This window comes from Callospermophilus lateralis (assembly GCF_048772815.1).
Source record: "Callospermophilus lateralis isolate mCalLat2 chromosome 11 unlocalized genomic scaffold, mCalLat2.hap1 SUPER_11_unloc_1, whole genome shotgun sequence".
Taxonomy (NCBI): domain Eukaryota; kingdom Metazoa; phylum Chordata; class Mammalia; order Rodentia; family Sciuridae; genus Callospermophilus; species Callospermophilus lateralis.
This window is the reverse complement of record NW_027510153.1, coordinates 2495834-2520957: the sequence shown is the minus strand read 5'-3', so window position 1 is coordinate 2520957 and position 25124 is coordinate 2495834. Positions and strand designations below refer to the sequence as shown.

Here is a 25124-nt window from a genome sequence, read left to right as displayed (position 1 = left end):
AAAGCTTGGACCCCAACTTTTCTGTCCATGCCTGGTGGCCTTGCAACGACTCTGATCTGCCAGTGGAAGATGGCTGGCCAGCCCTACCTGTCTAGAATTCTTCCTGGCCCATTCTGCCAAGAAAGAAGTAATTCCGCACTCAAAGTGGGTGCTGGGGCAGGCAGGATGTCCTTGGAGGTCCTCAACATCTCTGGAAGTCTTCACACATGGTCTCTGGAAAAAATAAGAGGTCATGTGCCTGCAGAAGAACCATTAGAAACTTCTGTGTGATGGTGACACAAACCATTTCTTCTTCCATAACCATTCTTGCTATAGCCCTGGCTCAGGTCAGACAGCCTGAAATGCATGCACTCTATTTTAAAATACCTCTTGCTTTATCTATATTTATATATCAATCTCTCTATATATCTATCTACCTATCTATCTGTCCATCTATATATATCATCTATCTATCTATATCTGTATATCTATATATCATCTATCTATCCCTGTGAATTCCTGAACTCCCCGTCAGAAGAAAGCACTCAATTCTCTCTTTGAGTGTGCTGATGGTGATGTGATTTCTCAGACAGAACCCTGTGAGCTCTGCAGCAGAAACAAGCACCCTCCCGATGTAATTTAAAAGAATAGCCTCCCAATTTTCTCATCTCTTTGCTGGATACACCTTATCCAAGGACAGGATAAGACAATGTTTGGTTAAATAGTTCAGAAGTTAATTCTCAAGAGATGTGAGAATTTTTTCTTACATTCCTCCACTCCTAGAGGGAATCTGGTCAGCTATTCTTGCTGGATTCACAAGGCTACCTTGGGCCCACATGTGCCCCACTCTTCAGGCCTTCCCACCTTCATTACATCACTGAAAGATAACAGAACAAAGGACAGGAACACTGACATAAATGCAGGAAAGCTAAAAGAAAACCTTAGCTATAAAAAGAGGAAGACATCGCCCTTCCATGGATACCATCTCTTGGGTCCCCTTCTTCCTCCGGGAGAAGTCTTTTCTGCTGTCCTTTAATAAACTTCTACTTTCCACTATGAACTTGCCTCGGCGTGCTTCTCTGGTGTTATACTTCAACATTGGAGAATCAAGGACTCATCACTGGTAAACAACGATAACACTGGTGTCCAAAGAAGTGAGGATTTCTGTCTTTTTTTGTTTTCTAGGCTTCCTTTGTTCTCCTGTCTTTTCTTCTTATTTTTCTCCTTCCTGAATCCTTGACTAGGCCCAGAACTAGGCCAAGAAATTCCTGGTGGGGTGGCCAAAAGGTGGAACACAGGTGAGCTGAAGGGGGAAGGGCAGTGCAGAGAGCCAAAGACAAATGAACTACCGTAAAGCTTCCTGTAAAGAGGGGCAATTCTTGGGACAGATTACCTTGGTTACAGGTGGAGGTGTGAGGTTCTTGAAAAGGGTCAAAGAAGCACTCTGAGTTAAAATTCTTCTCTTATTGGGACAGTCTCCAAATGGTTGGAATCAGTCAAAAGAGATCTTCTTGATCTTGCCTGACTCAAGTTATGTATCTGTACTGACTGCCTGACTAATTCTGGCTTCATGAACACATTTGCTTTTCAATTTTCAGTATTTTTTCTATAATATTCAAAAGATTCCTTGTGCCCATTTGCAACCACTGCCACTATCTATATTTTCTCTCTATAGATTTGTTTTTTCTAGACATTTCATGATTTGAAGCATCTAATATGTGATTTTGTGCATATAGTTTCTTTCAGTTAGCATATTTCCTTGTCATAGCATGTATTATGATTTTATTCCTTTTTATTGGTGAATTTACAGTATTACATTGTATGGCTGTCTCATGTTTTATGTGCCTATTCACTCATTATTTGGTTGACATTTGAATTTTGGTTATTATTAATAAAACTGCACTGAACAATCATGTGCGATATTTTATGTGGACATATTCTTCATTTCTCTTGAATAGATACCTATAAGTAGAATTGCTGAGTCATATGTTAAGTAGGTAACTTTTTTACAGTAGCTGTCAAATTTTCCAAATTGGGTGTACCATTTTATATCTCTACCAGCAGTATGAAGGGGTTTTCTGTTTCTCTGTATAGCAGCATTTATTATTGTCTTTTTGATTGTAGCCATTATCAGTATACTTAACTATAGGTTTAATTTACATTTTTCTAATGACTAATAATGTTGAATGTCTTTTCATATGCTTATTTTTCCCTCTGTAAATCTTGTTTGTGAAATGTCTGTTCAAATCTTTTACCTATTTTTAAATTGAATTATCTCTTACCTATTGAGTTGTAGGTGTTCTTTATGTACTACAGATAAAAGTTCTTTATTTTTACAATATTTCCTCCCAATCTGTTGCCTAATTTTTGAAAACAGGATTATTTTAATTTAGTCTCCTTTATTCTGATTATTAGTATTTATTTATTTATTTTAAAATATTTATTCTTAAGTTTTAGATAAACACAATATCTTTATTTTACATTTATGTGGTGCTGAGGATCGAACCCAGTGCCTTGTGCATGCTAGGCGAGCACTCTACCACTGAGCCACAACCCCAGCCCTGATTATTAGAAACTCAAACACAATTTGCTGGAGAGGACTTCTAAAACTTTTGAGATACAAAAGTATAATTGAATCAAGGGACAGTATTCTCTCACAACCGGTATATGGGCAACTACCTTGGGCTTTGCTACAGAAGTGGTACAATCAGATGGATGTAAGGAGAGGCAACTATGGGTGGCTTCAGAACTGCTCAGATAAACTACGTAGAACGCATTATAGCTTACTAATAGAATAAATACAAAAAAGGCTTTAGAGGGAAAACTACTGTTGCTTTGAATAAAAAAATAAATCTGCCTTTCCTTGAAAATCTATCTTCCTAGCTGACATCACCTTTATTTAAATGCTATTTTAAAATTAGAAGTTATAGTAACTTCAGCATTGCCTTGTGTCCTGTAGAGGTTGAAAGATATATACAAAATTGGTGTTTGTGACTTAAATTTTATTTTACATGGTTAAAAATGGCACAAGGTATTATATGGTTTTCCTCTTACACATAGCTGCTGCTTCTGATATTAAATGGAGGGTATGTAGATTGAATTCTTCCTAACGGACTCAAATTCTTTTTGATTCTGAGTTTAGAGATTTTGTTTCACAGAGATTTTGTTTCACACTGAAGCTTTTGCCCCTATTTTGAGAATACTTATCATATTTCTTGAAAATCAGTGGCAAGGTATGGGTAAGAGAAGAGTGTGTGTGTGTACATTTTTTAAAAGAAATTTCCTTATTTTTTATAGACACAACATACCACCCTATATTTTACCGTTATAATGCAATAATGGCAAAAGCAGTAGAACTTCAGGTCAAACAACTCTTGCTACTAATGTAATCTCATTCTCAGAAAACCATTCTCACATGGACAGTGGTTAGAAAAAAGTACATGAATGTGCTACAAAAATAGAGCCACAAGACTTCTCACAAGTAAAAGAAATTCCTCTGTGTAAGTCCACAGTTGACCAAGGTCCAGCCTCCTTAACAGTGAGCAACAGTAAATATGCTGCCAAGTCACCATCTTCAGTTCTGAGAGTGAGTTTACATGCTTCCCCAAAGGCACAAAGTCTCATGACGATCCAATGAATCAACAGACACTTGGGAAATATTAATAAACAATTTTTTATGAACTATTACAACAAAGAACTTCAGCAAGAAGGAAAATGAAGTTTATGATCTTTGAGTAAACATTTTTAGCGTAACAGTCTCTGTGACCAGATATTTAAAGAGAAAAATCAAGCTTATAAAACACCATTTCTCTGTTATCAACTGGAATACACTAAAAATAGGATAATGGAAATACATGTTCTTAAAGCATTTCCACAGGAAATGTCCATAATTATGACATTCTAAATCATTTAGCAATTGTATATGCTACATTAACTAAAACAAAGGTATTCCTTATTGCACATTTTAAAGTTGGAAGGATACTCTAGTTTAAGTGGGGGATATTTAGGGGGAAAATATTTTGGCTCCAAATGTATACTGCGCCAAGGCAGCTTCATTCTAAAAACATAAACCATTTAAAATAAACTTTTATATTTTGAAGCCAATAATTCTTCAACACAATGAATAGTTCATAGTCCACTTTCTGACTAAGTGTCAGAGGTTAATTTTATGGGCCCTGTTTTAAGGCCTGTGAACAGCCCTCACTACTCTGAGAATCGGGTGTAGGTGGAGGTTCATCTTTAAAGCCTGAAGACATTAAGTCTTTTGCAGCAGGTGGTGGCCCATAGTCTTGGGGACCATGAGTTGGAGGTGGTAATGGGGCACCAGGAATGAAGTACTCTCTTGGGCAAAATGAGCCTAAAGGTCTAAATGGTGCAGGTCCTTGAAAAAAATCACGAGGGTCAAAAGGCAAATCCCGTTGTCCAGGTGGAACACCTGGTGCATATTCTCTGAAGCCTATTGGTGGATGCATACCAGGACCTGGAAAATAAAAAGGAAGTTATGTAAATACCCAGAAATTTCTGAACTTGGGTGATTTCAAGTATGTTAATATAGTCTTTAATTTCTCCCAAGCCTAGAACATCAACTGGTGAACATCCTGACTTGCCAGATGAGGCAAACTGAAATGGAACAAGTTTAGGTTATAGCCTGGCCAACCAGCCATGAAGCAACATATTAAGGATTTAAACATGGCTCTACCTAGCTCCAGGCTTATCTTTTTTCTTTCCCTACTATATAATTGCAGAATTATTTCTATCTCACAAGAGCTCCATTTATATTTGGAAGTACTATATTACCATGACAAGATGATAATTATGAAATAAGAACTTTACTACATCAAAGAAATTTTGATAAAAGGAAATCTTACTATTTATTACTGTATCCATTAAAAATTCATGAAGTATTTCAGCATGGACTTTACACATGCCATCAGAATCAAGGTGCATGCCCTCCTGGAAAAGGCCTTCCACAGCCACCTAATTAAATCAGCAACATTTATTAGGTCACTGTTAAATCCTCCTCTTTAACACTTCCTTCTGACTTTTCTCAAGGTAAGGAGGGTTTGACTTTTCCTTTTCTATATTCTATAACCTACTGCTTATGCATCCATTATGGGTGATTACAAACTTTATGCTATAGGATTTTCATATCTGTGACAAAATTTTAAGTTATGGCATGTGTCTCATTCACCTTTCCATCTATTGCAGTGCATATCAACATATTTTCAACAAACATCTGCAGAAGTAATATTTCTGGCTTTTCTCTATATAGCCCCTTATCCTTGTCTATGAGATAGCTATTGCCTATCTCAGTATAAGATTATGTAGTGTCCCATATGTCCCAGAAAACTGGAGGAAAAGTTAAAATGTACTCAGCTGTATCCTTTCATTGTTAAGACCTGAGATAGCAACCAACTGTTTTAGCAAGCAATAGAAATGAAAGATGAATGTGATTTATAAGTCAATCACTACTGTTCAGATCATCATACCAAATGGTGCAGGAATTGGCCGAGGCCCAAAAGGCCCACCGAGCTGAAATGGTGGTCCATACCAAAAGGGAGGTGGTGGAGGCCGTCCCATCGGGGGTCCCATAGGGGGGCCCATGAAGGGTACCCCTGAGAAAGGAGGGGGCCCTTTCATAGCCATATTAACCTGCAATTTAAGATTTTAAAGAAGTTAAAAGTTTTAAAATTCCTATGTATTAAGACAAAGTACCAACACCGATAAAAGCTAAAACCCAAAACAGGCACCTGTCCAGAGAACACCATCAGTGCAACAAAACTCTACCCACCCCTCCTGTGTATTCCCACTGACAGCTTCCAGAAGTTAGAAGGATTCCACAAGAGGGAGCAGTTTGTTACTGATTATATCTGCTCAGGAAAGGGAAAGGCAAGAGGACTGGCAGAGGTTATTAACAGAGGTGATTTCTGACCAGTATGTCATGCTGTATTCACTACAACCTATTTCAAAGGGAGTCCCCCCCCATCACTTCCCTTTCATCACAATAGCTCATTACTTCCATATTAAGAAAGAACAGAATAAAATGAAAAATCCATTCTCTACCCACGTAATAAGAGCTACTATTCAGAGTATCTTCAGTAAGTCTTTCGTATATTATTCAACCTCTGAGATCTTTAAGTAGACTGTCTCCTTGTTTTAAATAAGAGGGAACAAAAGCAAATGGATTATCATAATTTGTTGAAGGCCACACTGCATATTAAAGGGTCTCAATCCCAGGTTTGCCTCCAAGTCATGCTTTTCCCACCTCTACTCCTCTCTAACAACGGGTCTTTGCTCTCTTTTAAATCTTCTACTACAAAGGGGTTTGGGGGTCTTATCTCAGCTGCCCTTAGATTGCTCCAGAGATGTATATTCCTAGAATATGTATACACTGGAACTTGAGAAGTATTCTCCAACACAATGCTATATACACAAATTAGGAAGACAAGGCTTTAATATTTACTTTCATTTACTGTACACCATTTGAGATATTGATTTATCATTTCCTATGAGTAGTGGGTTTGAAACTAAACAATTAAAAATTTATTTTATTATAGAGCTGCAGAAGACCTACCAGATATAATAGCAACACAGTTACAAGAGAATGCACTTATGTGAACAAATGAGACCATTTCTTGGGACTGGCTCAAGAGGTCATTTCAGATTATCATTGTTGCAATGAAACAGTATTTCCCTTTTAGAAAATCTGATACCAATCTAATTCAAATCACTCAAAGTAGGGTTTGCACAAATGGAGGAATTCTTAAATAGCATTCTTCCAAACATAAATAAAAATGATGAATTATATAATTTATAATGAATTTACTTTGCCTTAGAACATTCAACACAAAACACCATATAAAGTTAGAGTGATAACTTTTCACATTCTGTAGTTCATTATAGTTGTACACACTTAAGCCACATTTCCAAGTTAAGGAGAAAAGTAAGCTCATTATTGCATGCAGTTTAAAGCAAACAAGATCAGTGTCATGCTCTGAATATCCTTCCCAGAAATGCACAGAATAAAACCCAATTCAGTTCTCAACCTCTAAGTACTTACTCCAACTGGATGCTCAGTCAAAGAAGTAATGGTAGAAACTGAGGGGGTCTCAGGTTCTTGGGGAACAGTTTGCTTTTTAAAAAACAAATGGGACAGTACAAATAGAACACAAAGAAGGATAAAGCAAAGAGCAAGAACTGTAGGAAAGCTACATGTTCCTGCACGACCACGTGATTCACAGTAACTACAGAACTTACCTTGCCCTCATCCGTCACCTTAGCTGGAGAAGAACTTCTGGAGCTGCTGTTCATGTGAGCTGGACCACATCCTGGGTCTGTTAGAGATCAAAGAATGAATTCAGACTTATTCTAACATGAAAAGAATAAAAATCCTGCATCCACAATTACAGATTCTTTGAAATTACTTGGTCTCTTTACCAGAGGCAACGGGTTTCCCAGATGCCTCAGAAGACCATTGAGTACGAGGTAAAGGTCCATCCATTGACCCTTGGGAAAGAAAGATCAGAGCCCTTGTATGTATTTTTCAGAAGAAATATACCACTGGTGGACAGGTCAGGGTTCAACAATAACTAGAAAGCAACATTAAAAATGGGTTGCCCAGGGGTTGGTGTCTTAGCTCAGTTGTAGAGTGTTTGCCTAGCATGCGTGAGGCACTGGGTTTGATTCTCAGCACCACACCATCTACAATTAAAAATATTTTTTTAAAAAAATGGGTTGCCTAATACGTAAATCACAATTTATAAAGAGACTTAAGTAAAATAAATAACTGCCTTGGGTTGATAGAACAGCAAATTAATACATACTGGTCCTAAACTTTAAGCTATAGACTTGAAGTATGTGTAGGTTGGCTTTTCTTTAGTCTGTATAACCTGACTTCCAATCTTACCAAGACTACAGTCCTATTTAGAATTGGAAATAAGACTCAGTATTTCATATTGGAAATATGTATGCCACATAAAGTTTAAGGCTACTTTTATAATATTTGGGAAAGGAACACCATAGAGATTTAATTTAAAGATAAAGGTTTACACTTCACAGTGTAAAATTTAAAAGAAAAAAACAATACAGGGACCTTCAGGAAAAAAAAAAATGTTTTCTATTCTAGAACAGATTTTACAGAAAACATTCACTAAGATAAAGTAAGAAATTATCTTCTATATATTGTACAGGCCCAAATTCTATGTTTTCATTAGAATATTCAAAAGGGAAAAAAAACCCAAAACCTTGAAGCAGTTTACTATAAAGCAACATGTGAATGCTCACCAAATCCATTTCTAGGCATATCTCTTTGATTAAGAGTAGCAGAAGGAGGTCTCCCAGCTGGCTCTGCTGTCAGTGGAGGGGAACATTCTCCACCACTCAAGGGGCATGGACCAAAAGAGCCATTACGGCTCAGTGGACCTAAAGATAACAATGCCGTGTTACTACTTTAAGGCAGCCTTCTCCCTGACACCAACCCCCACACCTCCCGCTTTAGCAAATCATTTAGATTATTTCATAACCATTACACACAGAAATAAAAAGTAATTTACATACATTCTGCACCAAGAAATAAAATAGCTCCTTTTACAAAGTGCCCCCTACCTCTCCCAGGAGGACTTTGTAAATTTGGTCTCCCCGGCATTGGTTTTACAATCACAGGTTCATCTTGCCGCATTGCCATCTTTTGGGTCATTTCCAGTAGTCTTGAATATTGAGAAAGAATGGGCTGAATTATGAAACAGCAATCATAGATAATACCTAGCATAACCTTAAAACACTATAAAACATACAGTAAGATACAAAAATCACATACTTCTGTCTCAAATTAGCAGCTTCCCTTTTCCCTTCAGCTATAGCTCTTTCTGCAGAACGAGCTTTGAGCTATTAAAGAGAAAATATTCAAATTCAGTTGCGGTAGGCTATGCAAAAAATAAAGAAAAGGGGGAAAAAATCTTACCCAATTATCATGAGCTTTCTTCTCATGCATAGCAATCTGAAAAAGACAACACATTAAGAAAATGTTTTTAGGGACTCATTATAATAGCCTATAATTGTCTGTATTAGATATCAAAGAATTCTACAACTACAGGACAGTATTAATTACTACCTGGTTTTTAAATGAGCACTTGGTTTTCTGTAATTCTTCTTCCATCTCTTCAATTCTCCGCCTAAAAATTACAACAATTGAATAAAATTTGAAACATTCTAACCATTTTCCCTTTATTCCATCAGCTATACTTTTAAAGACTTTTATCATACATAAGAAAAACATTTCTCTAGTTATATGAATCCAGTGTGATCAAAACTAATACTACAGGCCAGGTGCAATGCCACAAGCCAGTAATCCCAATGATTGGGAAGCTGAGACAGGAGGATCACAAGTTCGAGGTCAGTCTCAGCAATTAAGTGGGAACCTATGCAACTGAGACCCTGTCTCAAAGTAAAAAAAAGGTCTAAGGATGTAGCTTAGTAGTAAAGCACCAAAAATAAATAAATAAATAAATAAAATAAAAACCTAATACTAATAACTTTTTTATCATTTAATTCCTTAACTGTTCATCAGTGTGTTCTCAAGTAATTCTGCTAGAAATATCTTTGTCCTTAAAACTTTTTTTCTTTTTTTCAAATTATATCCATAGAAGATTTCCAAGGTCTATCAAATGCCACACTTTTGTGGGTCTTGATATAACACACAGCAAACTGATTTCTTAAAGAATTACTACAACATACAAAACCCCCAGAACTGTTTGCATTGACCAAGTTCCCAATGGTCTTGCCCATTGGGTACAAGTAAATTTTTGTTAACATTTTTCATTTGTTAAGTTGAAATTTATTTTTTCTCCTGTGTGAATTGAATGTGTTCATATCCTCTCGTTATTTATACTTCCATGCTATTTTCTTCTATCTACATAATGTAAAAAAAAAAGATTAAAAAGAAAGCTAACACTAATTCATTAGACATTGACACCCTCCTTTAGAAACTGAACTCACTTGTAATTTTTAACTTCCTGTACAGCGGAAACCACCTTTTCATCTGCAGCTGACAGCTGCTGCTCTTTTTCTAGTCTCTCACATTCTTCTTGAATCAGTTTCCTAAAATAAAGCCAGTTATCAAATCAAAAGTTTCTCTTTGTGAATATCACTTCCCACAATTCTATAAAATGCTTAGGCACATAAAATAGGAATTCAAACCTGCAATTTCATAAATCAAACTCTGGCAAATCACTTACATTTTCTAACTTCTCCTCTTAATTCTCAACTTACCAGTAAATAAAATAAATGTGAAAACAACATGTGCCCCAAGGGCAAGTCTCCTGTGTGTAAGATAATAAAAACTCACTTTACTTCAATGTGGAAGATCAGGATTTACTTCAATGTGGAAGATCAGGACTGATCAACCTAACATAATTAAACATATTAGGATAAAGCAAGGGATAATTCTTTTCTCGTTTCTGCCATGGGTAGGACACTAAGTATATCTTTGTCATGGAGGAACTCTTTTCTCAATCCAAGACTGGTACCATAATAAAGATATAGTCAGTCAAAGAAAAAATCTTCTAGAATATGTCTTTTAGCTATGCAATTAAGCACAGAACATTTTTCACACTTTAGATATCTATTTCAAAAGAATTGTAAATTAAGCAAGATGACAAATCTGAGTTTTGATAATGTCTATCAACCAGAAAAAGAAGCCAAACTGACCCACTATCAGAGTATTATCTACTGACAAGTTTTAACTCTGATCATGAAACTCAACATGTTCATCTACTGACACAAAGGTAGCCACATTTAATGTTTTAAAAAATACTATTTTCTGCTATCCTTGTACTACTTTAGCCATAGTTCCAATTCAAAAGATAATTAACTTGAAACTTAATTTTCCATAAATCAGAAGAACTACAGTAAAAAAGGATTACTGATACCAAATAGAAAAAGGGGATTATATATTCTTATATAGCTTCTCATTTAATTCTTCAGCAAGTATTTTATGAGTGGCTATAATATACTAGTTACCTTGTAAGATGCTAAAGAATAAAAGAGCTCACTGTTTCAGGTATAAATGATGCCTAAAGGAATATAATCATTTTCCCCACTGGCTTAAGAAGGAATATGGAGAAAACTGAATCTTGAAGAAAAGAGAGAATTTTGTTTCCAATTATCAAAGAGTTAGTCTGAGAGCACTAAGAACAATCAAAACATCTTTATAAGAATATAAAATTGTGTTTGAAGGGATCCAAGCTAAAAAGTCAGTGAAGATATATGTATGTGGCCAAGATCCATTAGAAAAAGGAATCTCAGAACTACAAGCAAGGCTGGCACTTTAAGGTACTTTTCTCCTATTGAAGATAACACAAAGATATGAGTCTGAACCAAGCCTTCATTAAATTCCTGGGCTTAGAGGAAAAAAGAGGCTACCAATAAAGGGACCCTTAATAAAAGCCCTAGCCTTTGAGTTTAGATTAGAAAGTACTGCACACTTAAGTGATGAACAGGCAAAAAATCTAAAAGAAACAATACTGAAACATTGAAAAGACAAGTCATTTTTGAATTATCTTAATTGCTGACTAAGTTTAAAGTGACAATCTTACTCAAGTAACCTCAACACTTTTCTATAAGAAGATAACTTCATCTTAGTCCGCAAATTTCATCTATAATTATCACAACAATGTTGGCCAATCAAAACTGACCAGGCACTCCATAAGACAAAATTCTGTGAGAAAAAAATCCCACAGAAACGGAAACCACCGAATGGGGTTATCTGCACATGTTTTAAAATCACTGTGCTTTATATAGTCAAAAAAGTAAAGTCAAGATTATGAATTTCAGAGCTGGGAACATAGTTTAGTTGGTAAAGTGCTGCCTTGCACGCACAAGGCTCTGGGTTCAAACACCAGCACCACAAAAGAGGAAAAAAAAAAAGATTACGAATTTTGTCAAAGGATTAGAATCTATAAAACCAAGAAATAGTTGGGTGTGGTGACCTACCTACAGTCAAAGATACTCAGGAGGCAGAGGCAGAATTATGAGATTAAAGATAGCTTGGAAAGCAGTAAGACCCTAGTCCCTTATGAGAAAGAGCAAGGCATCTGGGGAGGTAGCTCAATAGTAGAGCACATGGCTCAAGGTCCTGGGTTTGAGCTGGAGTACTGAAATAGGACTGGGGTTGTGGCTCAGTGGTGAAGCACGAGCCCCAGATGTGTGGGGCACTGGGATCAGTCCTCAACACCACATAAAATAAATAAAATATTGTGTCGGGCTGGGGATGTGGCTCAAGCGGTAGCGTGCTCGCCTGGCATGCGTGCGGCCCGGGTTCAATCCTCAGCTCCCCATGCAAACAAAGATGTTGTGTCTGAGAAAAACTAAAAAATAAATTTTAAATTCTCTTTCTCTCTCTCTTAAAAAAATCCTATAAAAAATAAAATATTGTGTCCATCTACAACTAAAATAATATTTTAAACCCTGGATTTTTTAAAATCCTAAACTCAATGAATGATTTTAGCAGCAGATTTGGGAAGTAAAATAAATCCTAGTGCTTTTAAGACAGGTCAGAAGAAAATATCCAGAAGAAGTAAATCCAGAATGTAGGAGGCAGGGGAAATCAAATTCTAAAATGCATTATTATAATCAGAAGAGAGAATGAGGTAAAATCAACATTTAGAAAAAGACTCGAAAATTCAAGAAGTGTTTAAAGGTCCCAAGCAACATAACTGCAAGAGGAAAAGTGGGTGGGGAAAACTACACCTAGGCACTTCCCAATACAACTGTTATAAAAACAGAGAAAGGACTACAGAAACTACGGGAGGGATAAGACCAAACAACAATGATAATGGACCCTTAAAGAAAAAAATTAAAACAGATGGTAATTAATTGGATATTTTTAAATTGCTAAAACTAAGTAACAGTCAAAATTCAGTAGCCAAAAGAAAGATCCTTTAAAAATGGAAACTGGTTTTAACTCTAATCATGAAGTTCATGTCAACCTAATACAGATTATAAAGGTAGCAATATTTAGTGGATAAAATACTATTCTCTGTTTATCCTTGTACTACCTTTGATACACTAATCAAATCTATCATTAAAGGACAATGTTCAAATAGAATGAAAATAATTTCAAATAAGAAACCAACAGTGTAGAATGCAGAACTATAGAAACTTTAAATATGTGTATAAATTGAATGAATGTCTTGTGGAGTTCACAGTATAAGAAGTACTAACATACAATGCCACAACAGTTATCTGATTCAGGAGCTACTTAAAGCCCATAAAAAAAAAATAATAAACCTATTAATCTATGTCAGGTTTTTATTAAATCCAGAATATATACCATGGCCTTTAAATTATGAGAAGATGAATAAAATAATAATTATATAATTATAATTCCATTATAATTTATGATTACAACAAGCTTATACAGGGGATGAGGAAAATAATTAAAAATATTTAAACTATTAAAAAGATACAAGGAAGAAAAAAAGAACAGGTCATCAAATAGAAAGCAAATTCTTCATATACCACAGGCACATATTGACATGCACAGACTTATATTTTAGAAAGTCCACTCAAGCGGCTATAGAGAAAACTACTAAGAATTTGAAATAAGTTATATACAAATATAAAAAATGGAGAATGAAGAGAGATGATCCTGGTTAGAAACAGAAAAGATGACACAGGCATGAACTAACATAGTACCTAGGGATGAGTAAAAAGAGTACAAACCACAGATGATGACTGAATGAATTTTGGAGGAGTTGAGAAAAATAGTGCTACAATTTAACTGCATTACAAAGAAAATTAGTTGCCATTTAGGTCATTCAGATTACTAGTAGGGACAAAGAAAACAAGTGTTCTTTAAAAAAAAATGATAAAATGAGAAATGTTTCTTTGAAACAGGCCAGGAATTTAGAACTGGCCTGAACAAAAATTTGAGATTCGAAAAAGGTCGCTTGGAGATCACAGAATTTTAGAAAATTAATGGAAAGGTTTCAATATTTAATGCATTAATTAGGCAACAGAAGTCAAAATACCTAAAAATAGTTAGGTCTGTAAGAAGGTCTGTCTTTGCTTTACAAGATATATATATATACCAAAGAGTAAAATCAGGTGCAAACAAATAAAATCTGACACAACCTATTTCTAGAGAATTCAAGTATTTTTGTGGATTAAAAACTTCAAATGAACTTTCAAAAAATAACTAGCTCCACACTAAGAAGATTAATATATAAATATATACTACAAACAAGTACTTCTGTAATCATAACTCCTAAGGTCCTTGCCACAGTTCCATTTTGTGTGAACATCTGACATATTCAAGTCCAAAACTTGTACCATCAATAAGTAAATATTATTCCTTTTTGAAGTTTTTATTCTACTAAAACATGTTATTCCAAATCACTCAGTATTTTTAAAGGTCCAGAGTTAGAGATACAAGTTCAAAACATTAGAATTACATAACTGATCACAATGAAAGTTAATTAAAATAAATAGGGGGATCATAGAAAGGGTCTAGAACTTTGAGAGGTATTTCCACATCAGTGACTGTTAATACCATTTTACCACTTCCTGCCTTCATATGAATTTGACAATTGATTACGATGTCCTCACAGCCTTAGTTTATGGTTCCAACTACCTAAGGACTCTTAAGACTGACGATGGAAAGAAAAATGCAACTTATAGGAAACAAAAAACAAAGGAAAAAAGACAAGTCTCTACTTATTACAACTAGAAGAAATTGTAAATAATCTTAAGAAAAGATAAAATTATCTATTAGTTCACACAGTGATAACAATAACAAACAATGAAAATCTTACTTTTGTAGTGCCATCACATCTTTCTGGTAGAGTTCTTTTAAAATCTCCACTTTCTGCCTTAGAGTTTTGCATTCCTCTTCCAGTACAACTTTAGAAGACTGTAGTGAATTGCAGTCACCTTCTAATTTCTTTATTTGGTCTGTAAAGGATAAAACAGCTTATCTCTATATGTTTACAAGGACTTAAGAACTTGTTTGAGGGAGTAGTGCCAAGAAAAGTAAGAAGCATAAAAGCAAGAAGCCATTCTTTATCTTTCCAATAAAATTTTAAGACTTTCCAACATGGCAATTTCTTCTCAAGAAGAACCCACCTTCTAGATTACATTTTGTGGACATCGAGGCTCTTAGCTTAGGTTGTAAAAGTTTTAGATCCTCTTCAACTACTGATATTGTAGTTTGTGTCTAAAAATTGCAGAAAAGAGAGGTATTCTTAAAAGTGAGGCACAGGAAGAATTCACAGGCACTATGGGACTCTTACAAAGAACTGTACCCGAGAGAGATCCATCATCTGCTTAATTTGATCTTTGATCTTCTCATTCCGATCACCTAAAAAACAAAAGATTTTAGCTTTTTCTTTCCTTACTTTTAACTCTATATTCTCCTAACTTCCCCAAACTAAATAATGATTGTGTTCAAACACCAGAAGAAAAAAAAATCAATTAAATAACTAAACTGATTAGACTAATGACTTTTAAGAGAATTGCAAGCTTAGATTTAAAAAAAAAAAAAAAGAGAGAGAGGTGAATTTCAGGCTGGGGTTGTTGCTCAGTGGTAGAGTGCTCACCTAGTATGTGTGAGGCACTGAGTTTGATCCTCAGCATAAAAATAAATAAAAGTACTGTGTCTGTCTTAAAAACAAAACAAAAGAAAAGGTGAATTTCTAGTTTGCACAACTAAAATGTTATCTATGCTATTCTTGTAAGATAAAAGCTTTTCTTCCTCTCTCAGATATATCTTCACCTGGGCAAGTAAGTGTCTTATTTAGAAAGATTAAATCCTCTATTTTCTCCCTGAATCTACTACCAGGTGTGGTTTGAAATACTTACTATGTAAGCAATATCCAACTTGGGAGAAAACATCTGGAAATATTTTCCTCATCAGTAAACACTGTTACACTCCCTCTCTCTAGCTTTCTGATAGTCTCTAGCCTCTGTTCTCACAGCCTTAGTTTATGGTTCCAACTACCTCCGGACTCTTAAGACTGACTGTGGACCTTAAAACCACAGAGCCAGAGAGATGATGAGTATCAAAATCAACTATCATCTGCATAAGTTAAGAAACAAATTTCTCTTACTGTACAATGTTCAATACTCAGAGGTATTGGATGTGACTATTGTAGCTGCAGTGTACTTACTAGTTTTCAATGGGATAGAAAAAGTCAGTGTTCTTCACATGCCTATTGCTACATTATACCCCAGCAACCCACCTCTGCCAATGCAATAGACATATCTATAGATCCAGTGATATGTGTCTACAACCCTGAAGCTTAAGAAGAAAATCAACCAGCTGAAAAGTGGCATCTGTATAAATACTTAATTAAACACAGGAAAGCAAAAAAAAAGGATTCAACCTCCCTGAGACTGATCTTACCTGCTACCTCTCCATTGGTTAATTCACCTGACTCATCTTCTCTATTTTGATCCTCAGATTCAGATTCACATTGTAACCGATTCAACTGTGTGATATAATTAGTCAAAGCCTAGAAAAGAAGCAAAAGGTTGGAAGACTCTCGATTTTAATTCAGAAGATTTCAGGAGAATTCATGAGATGAAACATGTATTTGGCGTATAAACTTACATTAATAGTATCATCTTTGGGATTATGAGCTACAAGTAAATCTTCCTGGGACTTCTCAAATGATTTGATTTGTTCACTGAGATCAGCTTGTGATGTACTCCAGTCTTTGACTTCCTGCTGCAACTGAAAAGTCAAAACACATGAATTCCTATGGGTTAGGGAGGGGTTTCTGCACTGGATACATCAGGACTACAAGACTTAGACAAAGAAATAGAGAACCATACTCCTCGGTGGCCTGCCTCAATCGAGGAGGTTGAGACCTTGGTTAAGGAAGAGGGCAGAGTGGCCCCAACTCTCACAGCTGCAGTAAGAACATCAGAGCTCTCAGGAAGTTGACCCTGTTTATTGCATTCCCCAGAAAATTGCTGCCAATTCAAATAATTTACTTCCAGCAGGAATGGCTGGGCACATATGACTGTCTCCTAAATTTACACTCCTTATCATGTAATCTTCCCTTGGCCGGTGAATCAGTAACTACTCAAAAGAGGATCATAACATACTTAATTTTCTGGTTTAAAAAGTTTCTTTGAGGCTATGCAAGTTAATAACTGATTGACATTTGATAAGAAAAGCAATAATCCAAAAATCCAAAACAGATGGAGAACATATATATGCACTCAATTTAGGGAGCATGTTTAAAGTTTGCATATCTAGAAAAGGTCCTACATGAATATTCCTTACCTCAGAAACAGATCCAAGAAAGATACAAGATAATGATATTCACTTCTCTAGTTTACATTATGTATGACATCAAATTTTCTTTACCTGCTCTTTCGTCTTCTTAAGCATGGTATTTTCTTTCTGAAGCTGACAGCATTTCAACTTCACCTTCTCTTCACGAAGCTTAGCTTCATTAAGGAGAATTTGAAGCTAATTCAAAACACTACAGTTAGTGAATTAATTCCAAAGAAAAAACAAAATTATACTTTCCCAAACCAGACATCATATAGTTCTCATTTTTTGCACATTTTAGCACACTTCAAATTTTTGGTCCGCAACAAAACTAAGATGTAGTATTAATATCCCATTAGCAAGAGTTGGCAGCTTTACCTCTGAAAGTTCAGAAGTATTCACTGAAATGACATCTTTAAGCTTCTCTATAGATTTCTTATTTTCCATTATCTGCCAGGTGAAAACAGAACACAAAATATGCATTAGGATTTCAGTAGAAATACTGATATATGTGTGTGTGTGTGTGTACACACATATATATATACTAAAAAAGATAAACACATCAAAGTATTTGTCAAGCCATCCCATTACATTTCAGGTAAATGCAGGGGATCCAGCTTTGGACTAAGCAAAAAATCAAGAACTGAAAGAGATGAGGTCAATGAAGTCATAAATATTTCATGGCATCCACAACCTTACTGTTTATGAGATAACCAGAAAAAAAGGTCAAAGTATAGAAAATCATAATGCAATAATAAAATGTTTTAAAGCATAGAAAATTAATTAATTACTGTTTCAAATATACCAGTTCAAATTACTAATTTTTTTCTAGTGATAGAGAAAAAAATTTCCCAAGATCATTTTTAAAATTTTCTTATCTGAAGTAAAAAATGATAAAATTTAAGGGAGAATAGACTAATCTCACATACAGAAGAATTCCAAAAAATTTATAAATATATTTGCTCCTTAAGGAAGTGGACATAACTCTGCAATCTTTGTTTGCAATGCCTGGGATTGAATCCTGGTACTCATGCATGCTAGGCAAGTTCTCTACCATGAGCTGCATCCTGAGCTCGTAACTCTTCATACTTTAACTGTGGGCTGTGCATGGTAACTTCCAAAGAATATAATATGAAAAGAATTGGAAAGAATTTTTACAGTGGAGAAATCTGATAAATACTACCTCAGCTAGGTGATCAAGCTTACTTGGGGGTAGGATATTTCAGAACACACTCTCTACTATCTTTTGCAACTTTTATGTAATTACAGAAACTTATAAAAATTGAAAATGAAATATGTAAGTAAAATTTTTTTAAGTACAGAAAATTGATTAATTCATTACTCTTTCAAGTAAAAAGTAAACAAATACTGTTCAATTGGACAATAGTTTTTTAGTTGATCTGCATGTTTCCAAGGGCAGAGCAAAGCAATATAAAAATTATCCAAGGTTGAGAATAAAAATATTTCCTAGGCTCATAAAAATAATTTGTTGTATCAGTACTTAAAAGTTCCACAAAATGGGCACAGAAGTGGGTTCAACTTCCTTGACTCCTAATCTTACTTTAGTTAACAGCTGGACTAAGTTCAACTTAACCAATTTTACAAAATATTTCAAAAGCCAAATTACAGCAACACTTAGCAGCAAAACTCTTACCAAGTCGTGATTCTTAGCTTTCTGTTCTCTTTCAGATTCTAACATAACATGAAGACTTTTAGCTCTCTCATCCAGAAATTCTTTAGCTTTTTCAAGAAGCTTTATTTTATCCTGGGAAAAAAAGGTGTCAAGATTACTCATTACATTTACTTGAGTTTAGAATGTAATTCCCCCCAAAGAAGGGATTTTTACCTTATATTTAGTTGCTTCATCAGAAAGAATCATATTTTGTTTCATGGTTTCTTGGACCTGTTTCTTTGATTCCTTCATCTATGTAAATAAAGCATTCAGAATTAAGATACACAAATTATAGTGCTACTATACAAGTTACTTCCAGACAAGTGACCCTTTCCAGAAGAAAGCAGTACTTAATACATATGACTGCTTAGAATTTGGATGATTTGTAGAAAATAATGAAACAAAAATTTTAAAATACAATTTTTAAATTAAAACAGGTAGAAATGATTCAAGCTAGAACCAAGGGAGAAAGAAACAAAAAAATAATTATACCTTCTCTTCATACTTTGAAACTTTCTCTATCAGTTCTTCATTTTCTTTCATGAAATTGATTATCTTTTGGGAAATTTGCTGTTCAGTGACTAAAAGGGTGAAATACACAAGATTATTACAATCACTAAATGAAATTCAATTACTCAATCTACTAAAAGCAAAGACATGTTATATGGTACTATGAGGAAATACTTCTTAGCATAACTATTATGCTTTTAAAAAACAATCTAAGCTTATTAGCAATAAGAGTATAAAATTATTAAAATTTAAGAAAAATATAAGAACAATGATATTTTGCTGGGCGCGGTGGTGCACACCTGTAATCCCAGTGGCTCAGGAGGCTGAGCTAGAAGGATCCCAAGTTCAAAGCCAGCCTCAGCAACAGCAAGACACTAAGTAACTAAGTGAGACTTGGTCTCTAAATATAGGGGGTTGGGGATGTGGCTCAGTAGAGTGCCCCAGAGTTCAATCCCAGGTACCCCTCCCATCCAAAATGATATTTCAATTTAAGCTTATTTCACAGATGGGAAATACAGTAAAGTGTTGTAGCTTGATATTCCTCCCTTCTCAAAACACTTTCTTTTCAGAAAATGGAATCATTTAATTCTTTGCAAAGAAAAACAGAAATGAAAGCATACTGATTCACATTACCATTCTTTAAATTATCTACTCAATTACTTAATGCATGATTAAATCATTAGCATAGAAATACTCTTTAAATGTAATACATCTGCATTACATCAATATTCAAAGTTAATCTGCCCCAAATTAAAACTTATCATCTCCCTATCCACAATTTGTTCCTCCTCTTTATCTCCTATCTCAGAGTTGGAACCATCATCATCTACTCTATTATCCATGCTAGCAACCTAGGAATAGTAAAATTTTCAGGAGGTAAAAAAGTAATAGACATTAAAAGTCACTGTATCTACTTCTAACATACATAAAACACACATCAAACACCAATACAATACAAGTTAAAAAACCTAAAAATTTACCTTGATATACTCTATCTTTTACCTAGAAGAGAGGAAAAAAGATTAAATTTGATGTCAAAAATCTGCTCAATAGAAACAGCATTCCTATAACAACAGTCAGAATCATAACCAAGTGAGAATTTAATAACATTCTGGTTCAGGATAATAAATTTATAGGATTAAAAATAAGTAAAGGTTAACAAGCATTTTAAATTTAATTCGTAGTGATATTTCATAAATAGGCTCTGACATAAAAACACTAAGATATGTACCTTATTTCACAGTAAAGATGTGTGTGTATGTGTGTGTGTGTGTGTACTCAAAATCGTTTACTTGAGAATTCTAAATAACCAGGATAAAGTCTAGAAACAATGACTATTCAAAAGGAATCTGAGGAAACAATATTAAAGGCATAATCTTTGTACTAAGATATGCCACTTTCACTCACCAGAAAACATCTTAGAACTCCAATTTAAATTTGGCTATTGGCTGAATTTAGAAACTAAGAGGCTACATCATCTTATTTCTACACACCACTAAATATATAGCAAGAAATCTGAAAGGGAAGACTGCTAGAAGAAAATGCACAAGCAACAAGAGAAATGACAATTAACATATTCTGGAAAGGACAAAACCAATCATTTCCTAAAGACAGCAATAAACTGCCTGATAATAAAACCTAAGCAGAAATTGTTAAAAAACATCACTAAATTTCTTTGTAACTTAGCATATACTTGTCCTTTCAAATGTTATAAATGGTGATGGGATACTCAGATGTGTCCATGGATCATCCATGGGATCTTTGTAATAGGAAATTGCATTCAGAAAACTCCAATACAGAAAGAAATGGCATTTTTTTAATGTCATAGCCTTGCTAACATTTTACTCAAAATGACAACAGAGGAAAATGGGAAGTAGCATAAAAGCAGTCATCTAAGGAAGAGACTAAAGCTCCAAAGTCAAATGCTGAAACTGAGGAGCAAAAGCTAGGAACCAGATCCCACATAACCTAGTGAAAAGAGAAACAGGTACCGGGGTTCTTGAAATGAAAGAAACAAGAGAGAAAAATAAAGTGTTTTCATGTTTTTCCCTTCTCTTTATCCTTCTATTTCCTTTTTCCTTTTAGCTGAGAAAAAGTTCAATGAGATTAGAAAATTCCTCACAGGCAAACGATTCTTCTATTTAAGAAGGGAATACTTTTTAAGAGATTTTACACTCAATTGTACAAGGAGAGGAAACTTATCTTAACATAATTAAGAAATCAGAAAAAGAACACTCAGATTTGAAAAGATTTGTATCCAATGCTTTTGGCCTCTTTAACTATTAGGCTTTTCATATGCAAAGTCCATTTACCTAAAATAATTTTCTTCCAATTATGTTAAATAACTATGAAACAGAATGACCTACAGTACAAACATAAGTATGTATAAGCATATATATATATATATATATATATATATATATATATATATATATATATATACGCTTATACATATATGTACACACATACACAAAGATAGACTAATTCTGCTCAGAAAAAAAAGACTTAATGAACAAAACATTTAATGAATTTTTGGACAACACATAATCTATACTTCCAAATAAAAAGGTATTTTCTGAACATATGATCAAATCATAAAATCTGGGAAAAATATATATGAAAGACTGGAAAAATTATCTCATCTCCTTTTTCTCATTTTACTGTATTTCTTTGTAGTATTTCCCCCTGTTTATATGTGTTTATATTAACACGCAGTTCATCAACATTTAAATCTTAGTTTTTGCTTTCTTTTTCCACTTCACATTTAATTGTGAGCATTTTCTGTACCTCAAAGCTTTGAAATAGATAAATCTGCCTACTATTCCATTAAGCGAACATACAATAACCCCTAAATGAATTATGTTGTGCTAAGTCTTCAATCTAACGCACTGTTCCACTGAAAAACATTACCAAAATCTTCAAAGCATAGTTATTTCTTTAATATAGATTACTAGACATATATGCTACATAAAAGGATATTTATCTAACCTATCCCATCTTTTATTCCACTTTTAAGACTTCTGATACATATGAAACTACTGGTCAGGATGGCTGTAAGAATTACCAGTTTTACCAACTGCAACCACACTAAATTATTTTATAAGGTTAGTTTGACTTAAACCAGTAATTTGTGTTTTAGCAACTGAAAAGGAAAAAAAGGGGGGGGGCAGTGACTATATAAAATAATCCTTGTGCTTATGTGCTAAGGTATAAGTAAGTTAATTTACTCACAACAAGAACAGTTCTCCAAAAGAAAATGACAAAGGATACCAATCCAAAGAAAACAGTGAAAACTACAGGCTCCCATGGTAGTCCATAAAAATCAGGTCCAGGTTGATACTCATCAGGCAATGGAGTAAACAGCTGAAACAGAAAAATTAGAAGAAATGGGAAACTTTAAATTTATAACAAAACAGTCACAAAGAATCATGGCAATTCTAAACCAACCTCCTCATCAGAAATCCACCTCCTCAATATTTTCCAATAGCTTCTTCAAGAGAGAGGATACTGACAGTCTCATATTTTTTGTTCACTTGCAGTGTTTTCAAGTATAATGAATCTAAAAACTTTTTTAAAAATTTATTTATGTATCTTTAGTTTCAGGTGGACACATTATTTTGTTTTTATATGGTGCTAAGGATCGAACCCCTAACCTTAACCCTAACCCTGACCATAACCCTAAACCTAACCCTAACCCTAACCCTGTGCCTCATGCATTCTAGGCAAGCGCTCTACCACTGAACCACAACCCCAGCCTGAATCTAAATACTTTAAATTGAGCATACATTTCCAGTTTGTAACAGGCCCTATATCATCACATTGTCTAACACCTGGCTAGAATCCCTCTGGATCATTCTTTTCTCTTAGACAACCTGGTTTTTATAATTTAAAAAATTCATTTAAGGCAAAAACTTAAATATATGAAAGAACTAATTAATTTTATGGCAACAAATAAAAACAATGATGATATACGTATAAGATTTTAAATCTTACTTCCATTCCATTCTTATATAAACAGATAAGTGACATGTAATTTCAGACAACTCTTGAGAACTGGCTTAGATAAACTTCTCTGAATTTAACATCCTTCTATAAAATTCAAAGCCTGATTTTAAATGGTTGCTCAAAGGCAGTGCATTAAACACCTGCCTACCTTCCCTGTTTTCATCACCCTCTATACGTAATTCGAGATAACTGTCATTTGGGCCCAATTCCCCAGCAGTCTCTGTAGGGAAAAGACCTGTAGTAACCTTAGCTGTTTCAATTGTTGGCTGCATTTCGAAACATAACATGAGGTTGTCACCTCTATTCCATCAAAAAAAAAAAGTGCAAGTGGGGAAAGCTCAAGTACACTCTCACTGTCCTCGCTTAACAATACAGTCATATTCTGCCTGCCTTGGGCCTGACACACTCCATTTCTCCGTCGCCACGACAGTCAGTGCACCCACTCCGCCAGAACTCAGCCACCCGCCTGCCAGAATTGGGGTCCCTCCCTGGGAATGGGACCGTCACCTCCAGTAGCTTGGCTATGAGGGCTGCGTAGAGCACCGACAGGGGTCCCAGGAGCTCCGGATCCCCCGGGGAAGCAGTGACAGAAGGCACAGTGGCAGGTACTGAGTCCATGGTGTAGGGACAGCTGAGCGGAAGCAACTCTTCCCTGCAGAACAGCACAGGACCCTCTCTTTCAACATTTCCTACTTTGGGAGGACCCAGCACAGGGGGCGGGTAGTGGGAGTGAACTTTGCCTTCCTCCACCACAGGCGCTTTCGGCCCAACGCAGGTAAAACGCATCATCAGATGAAGCCGCTGGGCGGACTGCAGTCTGCAGACCTAGGATGCCAAGGGGCGGGAGGGAGCGGGAAGAACCAACTGTGGAGCCCGGCGGGGGACAGCGTGAGGAGAGCTGAGCAATGAAAGAATTCCAGGAGGAAAGAGGCTCACCTGCCCCAGGAACTAGGAAGAGGACCCGCGATTTAGAAGGCCCTGGAGGAAGCCAGGGAACTAGCAGAAGGGGATTATAGGCAGAGACTAGGAAAAAGGAGAAAGTCAGGCCTCCCAGCCCCTCCCAGAACAAAACCCTTTTTTCAACGTGTGGAGACACCAGGTACCTGACCCAAAAGTGCAGACAGAAGAGGAGATGCTTCTCCTGCTCCCTTCAAAAGGACTACTGCTGGGACTGGGCTTTCCTTCCCTACTCACTCCAGTCCTATGTGACTTTATCCACTTGTGGATGACACTCTTTTTAAAAAGCCTTACCCTAAGGAATCATGTCATTAACACCCCACGCCGGTGGCTTCATTTCTGGATGCCACATTTTAAGGTTGCATGACTTGTGGGAAAAAACAGAATCATGAATAGCCCAAAAAGCACGTGCTAAAAATTGAAGAAACTGGGGACGCTTAACTTGGGGAGGGAATGAACATATGTGGATCTTTAAAAATCTGTCCTCAAGTTGAATATGGTCAATTCAAAAGAACAAGAATAAGCAGGAAAGCACTGAAAAAGAAGAGCAATGAAGGGTACAGGGAGGGCAGACTATATAATCAAATCATGTACCCTCGTCCAAGCCCAAGAATACATAGAGTTTGTGGGACAGAATAGAGACTCCAGAAACAGAACCAACTGCACTGGACATTTGGGGTACAATAAAAGTTAGTCTGGGGAAAATAGACTTTCTAATAAGTA

At 35.4% G+C, this 25124-nt stretch overlaps 1 protein-coding gene across 2 annotated transcripts; it reads right to left on the bottom strand.

Moving 5' to 3' along the window:
* Positions 1-4093: 4093 nt before the first annotated feature.
* On the bottom strand, positions 4094-24062 carry LOC143385960 (transport and Golgi organization protein 1 homolog). 2 transcript variants are annotated; one of them, XM_076841383.1, is made up of 24 exons: positions 23952-24062; positions 22671-22802; positions 20420-20441; positions 19422-19510; positions 19104-19181; positions 18912-19022; positions 17636-17707; positions 17351-17455; positions 16586-16708; positions 16379-16487; positions 15279-15334; positions 15100-15190; positions 14790-14928; positions 9973-10074; positions 9089-9149; positions 8939-8974; positions 8795-8862; positions 8584-8684; positions 8263-8400; positions 7417-7485; positions 7237-7313; positions 7040-7111; positions 5469-5631; positions 4094-4459 (listed from the first exon to the last, which is right to left on the bottom strand). In XM_076841383.1, the coding sequence occupies exons 1-24, from the start codon at positions 24060-24062 to the stop codon at positions 4146-4148; spliced, it is 2439 nt and encodes an 812-aa protein (XP_076697498.1). In that variant the 3' UTR covers positions 4094-4145. The 2 variants fall into 2 exon arrangements, with proteins under 2 accessions (XP_076697498.1, XP_076697499.1); XM_076841384.1 differs by lacking the exon at positions 7040-7111.
* Between the last annotated feature and the right edge of the window lie 1062 nt (positions 24063-25124).

What these genes read in the sequence shown, in the direction of transcription:
- LOC143385960 (XM_076841383.1), bottom strand. Translation starts at nt 24,062, where the DNA reads ATGGACTCAGTACCTGCCACTGTGCCTTCTGTCACTGCTTCCCCGGGG. An exon ending in ATGAAGCAACTAAATATAAG is followed by an intron (nt 19,023 to 19,103) that starts GTAAAAATCCCT and finishes TTTTTTTCCCAG; the next exon opens with GATAAAATAAAGCTTCTTGA. An exon ending in ATACTTCTGAACTTTCAGAG is followed by an intron (nt 17,456 to 17,635) that starts GTAAAGCTGCCA and finishes GTTTTGAATTAG; the next exon opens with CTTCAAATTCTCCTTAATGA.